This window comes from Sycon ciliatum, chromosome 7 (genome assembly GCF_964019385.1).
Source record: "Sycon ciliatum chromosome 7, ocSycCili1.1, whole genome shotgun sequence".
In the NCBI taxonomy this organism is placed as follows: Eukaryota; Metazoa; Porifera; class Calcarea; order Leucosolenida; family Sycettidae; genus Sycon; species Sycon ciliatum.
In genome coordinates this window covers 7,287,786-7,300,502 of record NC_088649.1, presented here as the reverse complement: position 1 = coordinate 7,300,502, position 12,717 = coordinate 7,287,786, and the positions used below count along the sequence as shown (strand labels likewise).

Here is a 12,717-nt window from a genome sequence, read left to right as displayed (position 1 = left end):
CCGTTACCTTGTGCCAAGGTCATAAGTTCCCAATTCACTATAAGTCGCAGCATGGTTGGAAAAATTCGCCCGTTTCCAAGCAGAACTCTACGCGTAAATAATCTCAATCACAGTCTTAGACCAACCCGCTGTGACTGCCTGGCTACCTCATCACCTTTAAATTGTTAGTGTTTGAAAAAATACTGATTACATGGAAAACAATTGGTTCTTTCTAATGGGCGCTCCATCCTAGTTTTATTCTTGTAAAAAAAGTATATTATATATATTATACACATGGCAGAACAACAGAGACCAAAAAGCTTTCTCGTAACTCCGAGTTAGCATGTTTTATCGTCTGCTGAGTGTTTTTTTTTTGAAACACGAAACTCTGAGTTACGAGAAAAATTTTTGGTCTCTGTTGTTCTGCCTTATGTAGTAGGCTCTGCCCTTGTTAGGGTATTGAGCACTATTTGCAGCAAGGACTTCAGACACGTCGCCTATAATAAATTACCGAAGGACTCGATGTTGTACCCAGAGTGCTGACAGCGCTCAACATCACAAAGGCAGAGCGTAATACACAACGGAAGAACAAGGACAATGAAGGCTTGTTTTCTGCTACTGAGCATGAAACTTAGAGTAGCAGCAAACAAGCTTTGATTGTCCTTGTTGTCCTGTAATAAATTATTATGTTTATGTGGGACTCAGTGACCGATCGCGTCTCAGTGACCAATCACGTCTCAGTGACCAATGTTATGAAATGATGTGTTGTTTTCCTGTGTGATGGCCTTCCCCAAACTGTCTCGTCTAGTCGCGTGCATGTGTGATATGAGCATGCGCGATTTTGTAGTCGAGAGTTCTTTTGTCAGACTTCTTGTTCGTCCCCTTGAGTATAGTTTCCATTTCCGTAACGTCAAATATATAATGTAAAACACGAACTAGTCTTGTTCTTTGTGTCCTGCGTCCCGGGGAACGGAATGGCTGTGATTCCGTAACACCAATCACGGTCCCCGTGACCAATCATCCAGTCACAAACACCCGGTGAGCAGTAACAAACTGTCACTGAGTCACGGACTGGTTTTTGTCTCGATGACCAGTCACAAAGAGTACACGACTTTTTCCTTTGAGCGATCACAATATCAAGCTCCAATATTATGACTTTCTAGGAGGTATAGGCATGCGCAGCATGGCTCAGGGTCATCCACCACGAAGTTCTCCTTGTCATGTTGTGTCCACTTCGATATTTCCTTTTCCAATGGAATGGCAGGCAGTGTCGTGATGGCAGATGACATGCATGTAAAGGCTGGTGGTATAAGGATCGGTACGAAGGCCACAGCCGTTTCCAAAACCAAAGATCGTGGTGCAGACCGCTTTTGGAGCGTGATGGCAGAAACCACGCCGGCATGCCAAATAAAGGCGAAGAACCCCAAATGGTAGAAAAGGAAGATTTCTGTCGAAATCAAGACCAACACATCCCTGATCGTGACGGAGTCGCAAGTTCAAAGGTATTGCGATATATACTTATTTGACCTGGAAGAGAACGCACTGTTCTATAAGTCCACAGAACTGAATGAAAAGCATCGCCTTTGTGTGTTGCGAGAAAGGCTCGTGGAGTTGCTGCAGATGGCACACCAGCGAGACCACAACAGGCATGCCGAAACTTGTTACGGCACCCTGCGTTGCCACTGCTACCCGGTGGTCCGTGAGAACATCATCGCTCTTTATAAGGAACACGTTAAATGTATGGCATGTGAACGCCAGGCTCCCCTGCCGAAAATGGCGTTGGCCCGCCGATCCATCTTGACCACGTACCTAAATTCGCCATGGCAGATGGATTTGAAGAGGTTGCCTTCCATACGTGGCTTTGAGTATGTGTGCAACATCGTAGACTGCTACATTAGGTTCGCGATGGGTGCAGGCATCAAGTCGAAGCCTGCAAGGGATGTATGTTCAGTGGTGCATATATTTACTCGAAGTGCATATATATTGCTTGAGCAGATGACGTGGCCAGACAGAGGGTTTTTGTTGTCAGGTCAGAACCAGCTACAGTTGTTTTGTAGTGAATACGACCTTCGTGATTGTTCGGCTTGTGAGCAGTACTAGTATCTTGACCCAGGAAGGACTAACAAATGACCAGCCTTGCGACAAGAGTTAAAAGCGGGTAGGGCGAAAGTTTACTTGCCATAATCATGGAAAACATTGCGTTTGCAGCTCACACTACGAAGGTATTGTCATGTTGACAAGCCGAACGTCGCACTACATAGTTACACTTTCAGCGTTAGAAAGTGTTTGTTGTTCTGTTTTGCTTGTTTTGGGAATACAGCCCCATGCTGTGTGATCAGCCGTGTTGAGAACGAAAGTGGGTCCAGCCCAACACTCTCAGGGAGGACGCAGCGCCACATCACACTACTTTGGTTACAAGGCCGGTACAATACCGTGCTCAAAGTTCAGCTCGGTGTTGTTGTTCATGGACAGGTGGCGTGAGTGAAGTCATATCACAATACTACCGTGGCTCAGTGACTTTCCCGCTGAGCAACACAAAGGAATCTGGGAGGCTGACAGTGTGGCCGAAGAGGGGAAGGAGGGGACGGAACCATTATTTAGAAAGAAAAGGGATATGAAAACTGTTCTTGTGGTGGGCATTTTGCACGCATTCCGTACCTGTAGAGCCAGGGTTTGCAATGTCAAAATGTCCGATTGAGCTCTGGCTTTTCTTATTGGATTCTCTTTTATAGAAGAGAAAAGGACATATGGATACTAGTTAAGAGTAACTCTCCATCACTGTAACATGATACTATATACAGTCAGTTTGTGCCTAGTTTTGTGCCTAGTTATTGCACTTTCTGACTGTATATAGTATCATGTTACAGTGATGGAGAGTTACTCTTAACTCGTGTCCATATGTCCTTTTCTCTTCTACATTTATTTATGGCTCAACATCCGAGTTTCAAATTCTCTTTTATCCTCTCATTCGGAAAATATTGGTGCTGTGATAAGAATTGGGAATGGTTCTTCAGATATTTGATATTTTTAAAGGCGTATCAAATTTGACGAAAGATCCTGAACAGATTTCGACCTCTGAAGGGTTAATAGGAATAGAATCCTCAACTTACAATGATACCAAGTTTGTGAATAACGTCCAGTAACTGGGGTCAATATCGCCGAGATCATTGCGTGATATGTGCCTGTAGTAAAGAAAAAGATAGCAGTGCCCCTGTCAGATCTAGATCCTCTTCCTTTCGTAATAATCTGCAGCCTCCACAAATTCCTGTCCTTTCATTTCTAAATGGGGCTTTTCCATTCGCCTTTAGGCCATGGTAAAAATTGTCTTTGATTCTCAAGTACGCGCGCACCGATTTTTGGCGGCGTACCGACGATTTTTTTATTTCTATGCATGCCTATGCACGCATGAAAACGGTCAATGCGAAAGGCATGAATCAGGGAGTAGTAAAATACCGGTATTTTTCTACTCCCTGGCCTGAATAACGAGAGAGCTTGGAAGCTCAGGGCCCTACGCTATACTTTTTTGCCTTGATGACCTAGAAAAAAAAGCATAGAGATGTTACTTATTTATTCTTATACATTTCTCCTTTTTTTTAAAGACATAACCTGGGATTCGAACCCGCACTATCGCCCTGCATGCACCCCCGATACACTTCGCATACATACTATTTCTTCCATGTTGCTTCACGTTATGATCTTGCATTTGAAAGCCCTATTTGAATATGCATTGAGGCCAGCCGTCTTTGATGGTACGGTACGGGACAGGTACAGGACAGGTACGGTCGAGGGTAATACGACACCGTCTACCGCCTTGATGCCCTAGGCAAAAAAAGCATAAGGATGTTATAAATTTTTCAATTCTCCTATTTTTCAGGCATAACCTGGGATTGGGAACCCGCACTATCGCCCTACATGCATTCCCCCATACACTTCGCATTCATACTCATTCTTCCAAGTTGCTTCACGTTATGATCTTGCGTTTGAAAGCCTTATTTGAATATTTCGGCCAGCTGTATGTGGCCAGCTGTGTTTGATGGTACGGTACGGTACGGGACAGATACGGGATAGCGCCAGGCGTGACACAAACACACACACAAACAAACACCAAATTAAAGCTGTGTGGACCCTGGCTAGCGCCAGACGTTACTGAAGTAACGTCTTCTGCATAGCTACGGGAATAAAACGAGAGAGCTTGGAAGCTCACGGCCCTACGCTATGCTTTTTTTGCCTTGATGACTTAGACAAAAAAGCATAGGGATGCTATAAATTCTGGGATTCGAACCCGCACTATCGCCCTGCATGCATCCCCCGATACACTTTGCATACATACTAATTCTTCCAAGTTGCTTCACGTTATGATCTTGTATTTGAAAGCCCTATTTGAATATGCATTGTGGCCAGCCGTCTTTGATTGTACGGTACGGGACAGGTATGGGACAGGTACGGTGGAGGGTAATACGACACCATCTACGCCTTGATGACGGCAAAAAAAGAATAGGGATGTTATAAATTTTTCAATTCTCCTATTTTTTTCAGGCATTACCTGGGATTCGAACCCGCACTATCGCCCTACATGCATTCCCCCATACACTTCGCATTCATACTCATTCTTCCAAGTTGCTTCACGTTATGATCTTGCGTTTGAAAGCCCTATTTGAATAGTGCGGCCAGCTGTATGTGGCCAGCTGTGTTTGATGGTACGGTACGGTACACGACAGATACGGGATAGCACCAGGCGTGACACAAACACACAAACACCAAATTAAAGCTGTGTGGACCCTATCTAGCGCCAGACGTTACTGAAGTAACGTCTTCTGCATAGCTACGGGAATAATCATATGAACCTGTGCCGTACATATGTGTGACCCTATCTTTGGAAATAAAAAAATTTGTGGGAAATAAAATAAAAAATCGCTCGCTCGCACCGATTTTCACAGGCTCATGACCTGAGAATCAATTTTTTGTACCATGGCCTTATATCAAACGCATACAAGCTATGGGAGCGTATTTCTCTCTTGCTCATATCATTGGGCCTAGTTCCCATATTATTGTGCCGATTAAAATAGACCAACCAAACACCAAAGCAGGTACTCAGTACTCCTAAAACATGGCACGACAAACTGAAGGGTAGGGATGCCAAAATATGATTCTTTGCTGCAATGTGCAAGGATGAGAAATGTTTGACTCCTGAAAATCAGGATTGGTTGGGAATGGTGCAAGCTTGCAGACAGGTTGCATACACCAAGCCTTGCTATGGAAGACATGTGCATGAAGGCAAAACCATTGATCAGAAGCTACGAGGATACCGAACAATAGGCCTTTAGACTAGACTTAGTATATTTTCTACAATCCAACCCCTTCCTTTTCTGTACTTTCTATCCTCTTTCTTCTCTCTTTTTTCTCTTCTTCTGGCTGGCCGTCTAGCTTGAGCTGTCCCTTTGCGGGTTTGCCGAGTGGAAAGGGCGATGGTTTCTCTCTGGAGGGCAGTCATGAGTCAGTCAAGTTGCAAGCTCGGCAGGAAGCATGTGTTCCGAGTAGAAACAACCAATGTCATGGGCAAATATGTTAGTATATTTATGGCGGGCTTTGGCATTCCCACCCAACCCCTCGCCCCCCCCCCCCCCCCCCCCCAGTACCTGGCACCATTGTGTATATGAGCGATATATGAAGAAATGCTTTTAATAGACTGGGATGGAGAACCAAGGATAAATAATTATTTATAGTAAAGAAAAAATGACCAAGAAACTACAAGTTACACTATAGTGTCCACTAACACCACCAGTTACTAAACAATCAGCTCATGCGATAACATTGCACGACACTGACCGACGGTACTGACGTTCTACATCTAACTGGCTAACAGCTCTAGCACATCTTGGATGCGCACTCCCATATCCTTCCAACTTGGAAGGTTCTAAGTTATAGAAATAACATATGGAGGGGAAGGTGAGTGCAACCAAGATAAGCACGAGCTGAAAGTCTCAGCTGTGAAGGACGTTGGCGGATGTTCATGCATGTCGATGGCGATACTGGCAAGACCATTGGACAATACGGTCAAACCACGATTCAAGGATGCAAAGCAACATTCTACACAACTTGTGTGGCTGAAAAAGATGCGAAAATCTCAGCTTATCTTGGTTGCACTTACCTTCCCCTCCTTATGTTATTTCTATAACTTAAAACCTTCCAAGCTGGAAGGATATGGGAGTGCGCATCCAAGATGTGCTAGAGCTGTTAGCCAGTTAGATGTAGAACGTCAGTACCGTCGGTCAGTGTCGTGCAATGTTATCGCATGAGCTGATTGTTTAGTAACTGGTGGTGTTAGTGGACACTATAGTGTAACTTGTAGTTTCTTGGTCATTTTTTCTTTACCATATTTTTCAAAATGTATTTTTTCCAACTTACAATAGTTCATACGAGTCTCGTTCGCCATCTAGAATAATCGATGGTGTAAATTCAGGTTTGCGTTCACAGACATAACTTGACAGTAGCTTAGAGTCACTCGGCCTGGTTCTGTCAATTGCCATGCAGCGTGATTGTACACGCGCAGGTGTAATGACACAAATTAGCATTGCCAACCGAAGGCAACATTTCCACGCTGCTTGCAAGACAGACGTACGTGCACATGCACAGGCGAACGCAAAAAAAGTGGTCACCCCACATGCCCACACACATATCCACAAGCATGCATGCGTGAAGACACACACACACACATACACACACACACACACACAGTAAAACAGACACACACAGAGACATGCAAACTCCATCAGTGCTGGCAAAATGTGTTTGCCCCTGTGGATGAAATGCCTATTCCATAGGCAAATAGGCATACTGTGGCGTTCCTGGTGGTAAGGTGTGTTCTACAAATGAGCCTTTTCCAACTAGCAGTATTCCAAGGTGATCTAAAATTAATCATTTACTGTATAAGCAGAAATATTTGTCTGGAATATTATTTCGCCTTTTTCGTCCAAAGAACTTTTGGACTAAACTAAGTGCCGGACTAATGTCAATTCGTCCAGCTTTTCTATACACTATTATGATACACGGACGAAATGTTCAACCGGACGAACTCCCTTTCTTAGGAGTTGGACGAGATTTCTGATGGACGAAATGTTCTGCCTCTACATTCAGGTAGCTGGGAGATGATACGGACCTCGCTGGGGACAGCATTCCACAGCAGAGCGAGTTGGCAAAACAAATTATTCCCGTAGCTATGCAGAAGACATTACTTCAGTAACGTCTGGCGCTAGCCAGGGTCCACACAGCTTTAATTTGGTATGTGTTTGTTTGTGTGTTTGTTTGTTTGTTTGTGTCACGCCTGGCGCTATCCGTATCTGACGGCAAAAAAACATAGGATGTTATAAATTTTTCAATTCTCCTTTTTTTTCAGGCATATCCGGGATTCGAACCCGCACTATCGCCCTACATGCATTCCCCCGTACACTTCGCATTCATACCCATTCTTCCAAGTTGCTTCACGTTATTATCTTGCGTTTGAAAGCCCTATTTGAATATTGCGGACAGCTGTATGTGACCAGCTGTGTTTGATGGTACTGTACGGTACGGGAGACGGTGTCGTATTACCCTCGATCGTACCTGTCCCGTACCTATCCCCTACCGTACCGTGCCATCAAAGACGGCTGGCCACAATGCATATTCAAATAGGGCTTTCAAATGCAAGATCACAATGTGAAACAACTTGGAAGAATTAGTATGTATGCGAAGTGTATCGGGGGATGCATGCAGGGCGTGCGATAGTGCGGGTTCGAATCCCAGGTTATGTCTAAAAAAAAAAGGATTTTTTTAAAGAATTTATAACATCCCTATGCTTTTTTTTGTCTAGGTCATCAAGGCAAAAAAGCATAGCGTAGGGCCCTGAGCTTCCAAGCTCTCTCGTTGTCTTCTTCTTGCACAAAGGCACACAATGAAAACCTTTGCAGATTTGTTCCGTTGTGACTCAGAGTTTCATGGCTGAACCAATCATCAGACAACGATTGCCAAGGTTTTCATTGTGTGCCTTTGTGTACGCCGCTCTGCCTGAATCAGGCATTGTGCACTCTTGCAGAACCAAAGCATATTGCCTCTGTGTCTGTCTTCTTGGTCATTTTTTTCGGTGATGGATCAAATATGTAGGAAACAGCATAGAATCCCGTAGACGCAAATTGGCTTTGAAGGCACAGGACCGTTACTAGTTTTTAATACTATTCCCACTACGGAACCTCACAATGAAATATTGCAGCAGAGCTTTCGACCACACTAGACACCCTTAGCAAACAACGGTAACGATATTTTTTTACGGTACTCGTACCTTGACCACCCAAATAGCGTTGAAGCTGCAAAGCGAAAAAAGTAATGGGGGCTGATTAATCGTTATGACAAACGGTACGTTTTTTGGCCAAATATTGCATAGTCCGTACGCATTTCATCTTGTATCGCGTATATGGTGACATAAATGGTTGTACCGCGCGAAACGAGAGATCTTGGAAGCTCAGGGCCCTACGCTATGCTTTTTTGCCTTGATGACCTAGGCAAAAAAAGTATTGTAATTTTTTCATTTCTCCTATTTTTTTAAGGCATAACCTGGGATTCAAACCCGCACTATCGCCCTGCATGCATCCCCCGATACACTTCGCTTACATACTAATTCTTCCAAGTTGCTTCACGTTATGATCTTGCATTTGAAAGCCCTATTTGAATATTGTGGCCAGCCGTCTTTGATGCTACGGTACGGTACGGGACAGGCACGGTAGAGGGTAATACGACATCGTCTACCACCTTGATGACCTAGGCAAAAAAGCATAGGGATGGTATAAATTTTTCAATTCTCCTATTTTTTTCAAGGCATAACCTGGGATTCGAACCCGCACAATCACCCTACACGTATTCCCCGATACACTTTGCATTCATACTCATTCTTCCAAGTTGCTTCACGTTATGATCTTGCATTTGAAAGCCCTATTTGAATATTGTGGCCAGCTGTTTATGGCCAGCTGTGTTTGATGGTATGGTACGGTACGGGACAGATACGAGATAACGCCAGATGGAGGTCTGTCCGCCACAAACAAACAAACACCAAATTAAAGCTGCGTGGACCCTGGCTAGCGCCAAACGTTACTGAAGTAAGGGAGCATCTCATAAGTTCGCATTTATTTTGCAAACGTAACGCATTTCGAATAGACTTTACCCCCCTACCTCCCCCCTCTATTCGAAAGTCTTATCGCACATTTTCTGTGTTTATCTACTGTATACTACATGTACACGTCCATGCCCCATGCTATGGTATGCTTATGTACATGATTGTACATGTACATGGATGTGAATGTTTTGCTAGAGCGGTCGTGAATGGCATACAGTAGTACCGCATTTACTGAGTACAAGTAGAATCAATGACATGTACACGCACATAAACATAGTTCCTCCACAACAACTGTACTGCTGTAAACGCTGGCCAGGTACATGTACACGGTTTGATCAGGCTGGTGTGACATTTGACACCTCTGAGTAGCCTGATGCAGTGCAAGGGTTAGCTGATCTGCAAACACAGATAGATCTCCACCTAAACACACTCATTTGCTGCAGGGATCTAGCATGGTAGCAGATTGTACGTACAGTTCCAGAAAATGTGCGAACAGTCATTTTTCTATTCGAAAAGGGCGCTACCCCCCTACCCCCGTTTCGAAATGCGTTACGTTTAGAAACAAAATGCGAACTTATGAGATGCTCCCTAACGTCTTCTGCATAGCTACGAGAATAAAAGCTATTCTCGTGGCAACAGCGTACTAAAAATAGCTTGCTAAAGGTCGAAACCAAATCACGGTATTTTCCCCCTTTATATGGTAATAGCGTTGCAACATAACGTTTTTTGCTAAGGATGTCTATTCCTTGCTAAGAGCGCATGGTGGTGACGGGTTGAGAATGAAATTACGAAGGAACCTGGGAGGATTTTATACGGAACTGAGTAGGGAAGACGATCTAGCTACAGCCATTAGCTCAAATCGAAGTGATGAAGTTGGCTGTGGTCCGTGGATTATTGCACGAAATACATGTTAGATCAAATGTGCATACACAGTACACAGTAAATACACAACTGGGTATGGTCATATCAAGAGTAGTAGAGAGGTTCTGCACAACGAAAATTCGAACGAAGTTTCGCGCCAGGCCTTGCGAAAATGTGCACGAATTTTCGCACGAACTTTGTGTTCTGCACATTTTCGTAGTTTGCACGCGCCAAGTGCACGTACGACATGACCCAATCTCACGAAACTTCCTACGAAAGTTCATTTCGCGTTCCCTGCAAGTTTCGCGTCCAAAATTGCGAAAGTTCGTGCGAAGTTTCTCACTTCGTGACGTGGAGCGAAAGTTCGTACACATTTTCGTTTTGCAGAACCTCTCTATTATAACCCCCCAAGAGTGTGCAACTCTGCATATGGGGTGTTCGACGGTGAAAACTCACATCACATGTTTCGTACTACGTACAAACGAAGGATAGCGTGCGCGCAATCCGAATATCTGCCTGGAATCCCCAGGATCATGCTGGGGATTTGCATACGCGCAGTGAGTTTCTGCCAGAGAGTGCTTTTTTTATTACTCCGGTGCTCGCTAAAAACGGGCTGGAAACGTACAACTGGCATACTACACGACGTGATGTGAGTTTTCGCTGTCGGCGAACCGCACAGAAAGAGTACTGTAAGACATGTATATATAACGAGGAAGTAAATCTAACGGTTTAACGGATGACATTTCTTTGTTATAATAAGATTCATTGAGGCCATACTGCTTAATTATGTCGTGTGTGGATATGCCGAAATACTGCCAGATTGTTATCATAATATCTTCTCGTTAACCTATGAGTTTTGGACAATCGTTAAATTTGCGACTCGTTATAATAACATGTCTTTACAGTATCAGGAGTTTGCCATTCTTGTGATCTCTTGATTACATGCACAGCACACAGTGAACAAACAGCCTATTATGGGCAGTGGGCACTACTACGGGACTTCGTACAGCAGCAAACTCTAGCTCTGCATTAGTCATAGCCCAAATTTGCTAGCAATTCTTTGAGCAAAATATCGAGTTTTGGTGGGCTTTTTGAAAAATCCAAGGCTTCTTAGGCACTTCCTCAACACAATCAGTCACCAAGGTTGAAAACAAGCACAAAAGTTGTAGAAAACAGACTCATGGCTACATTTCAGTTGAAAGGTGTGCAGCAGCAGGAGCTCAATCAAAAATATCGTCGTCATCAGCGACAATTATCGTTGAGTTTTCCCGAAAACTCATTTCATCTCGAGCAAAACCAAAGCAAAATACCGACGGAGAAAGGAAATGCCAAGCAGAATATCGAAAATTTTGTGGCAAAATTGTGCGGCAAAGTATCGATGTAGGCCGAGCAAATTTGGGCCATGGCTACTCTGCATGTGCAAAAGCCGATTTAAATTTTTATTACTAGGAATTCGTACACAGCACCACGTGTTTCTTGCAATCAGATGAGAGGTGAACAACTTGAGTCAAAACATCAAAATTTCCAACTTCCCAAGACCTGTAGAGGTAGCCTCATTGAAAAACAAAATGATAACATATACTATCCACAGGCCAGCTTTCTATCCGCGCCATACGTGCCAAGTAAAATTACGCAATCATACTCCAGCGAACGTTATAAAACATACATGGACTAGACTCACATGACGGAAAAGAATGGCGACTGCCGCGAGTTGCCAAATAAGCCATTGTGCATGTGCTGCGGTCACTGGCTATCCGATATCTTCTTCAGGTCGCTTGCTGGTCGAGAAACCAAAACGACCACGACTCCACAAGGTGGAGAAACCTACGTATCACAACTGACCACTACACAACCTGCAGACAGTGCTGAAACAGGAAGAAAAGTGAAAAATCCATCCAGAACAGCAGGTATTCAGGTGGTGCTCGCGGGTACATGTACTTGGTTGTCGCCATGAGTACTAGTTGTGTAATACTGTACGCCGTGCGCCATGCGCCAAGCTGTCCATAGGACAGGTGTACGCGATGCTTGTACTGTTACAAGAGAATCGCATCGTTGTTGGCTGATAAAATGTAGTGAACCGTGCACCATGTTATGTACTCTTGGTACCATCAAGAGTACGTACTCTTGGTACCATGGTGTACTGTATCGCGCTTGCACATGTCATGGCATTTTGTCAGGTGCCGCATTTCTTTTGCCTTCCTGAAGTCCATTTATAGTGTGAACCGTATTTGAAAAATACCAGGGAGTCGTATTTTACGACTCCCTGAAAAAATACCAACATTGAACTGATCAACATGAGCCTCCCGATCCCGCAATGGGTACAACTTTCCATACTGGTATCCCCATATTTTAGCGACGATATCGGGAGAATGCGCCTGTTGCTGGAGTTCCACGTGTTGCGTTTTGCCGTGTGATCAATGATCAGAGCAGAGATATCTGGAAACTGGAGAAGGCGAGAAAGGAGACTTGACCATGGCATGTGTTTTCTTTTTGGTCGTGCAGCAGGACAGGACATTGCTGTCGGTCCCCGAAGAACTGGGGGGTCAGCCGCCTAGCCTAGACCATTCTTATTTTCATGTAGTACAGTCTATGCTCAGTTGAGTCACCGTGTAGACACTGGTATGCTATGTTTGATGAAATTCTAGTCTGGCCGTTCTTGGGCGTTCCGTTCCTCGGCGCCCGACAGTACTGTAGACAAACCAAAAACCAATCGGTCCAATGCTCCGGCACTCTTTACA

At 44.2% G+C, this 12,717-nt stretch overlaps 1 protein-coding gene across 1 annotated transcript in view; it reads right to left on the bottom strand.

Annotated features, from left to right (window-relative positions):
- The window catches only part of LOC135821511 (relaxin receptor 1-like), a 32,586-nt gene extending 20,689 nt beyond the window's left edge, over nt 1-11,897 (bottom strand). The window contains exons 1-3 of the mRNA XM_065334512.1: nt 11,661-11,897; nt 6,385-6,577; nt 3,090-3,161 (exon numbers count right to left, since the gene is read on the bottom strand). Coding sequence (XP_065190584.1) covers nt 3,090-3,161; nt 6,385-6,577; nt 11,661-11,706 — 311 coding nt within the window. The 5' untranslated portion in view covers nt 11,707-11,897. The remainder of the gene's footprint in view (nt 1-3,089; nt 3,162-6,384; nt 6,578-11,660) is intronic.
- Between the last annotated feature and the right edge of the window lie 820 nt (nt 11,898-12,717).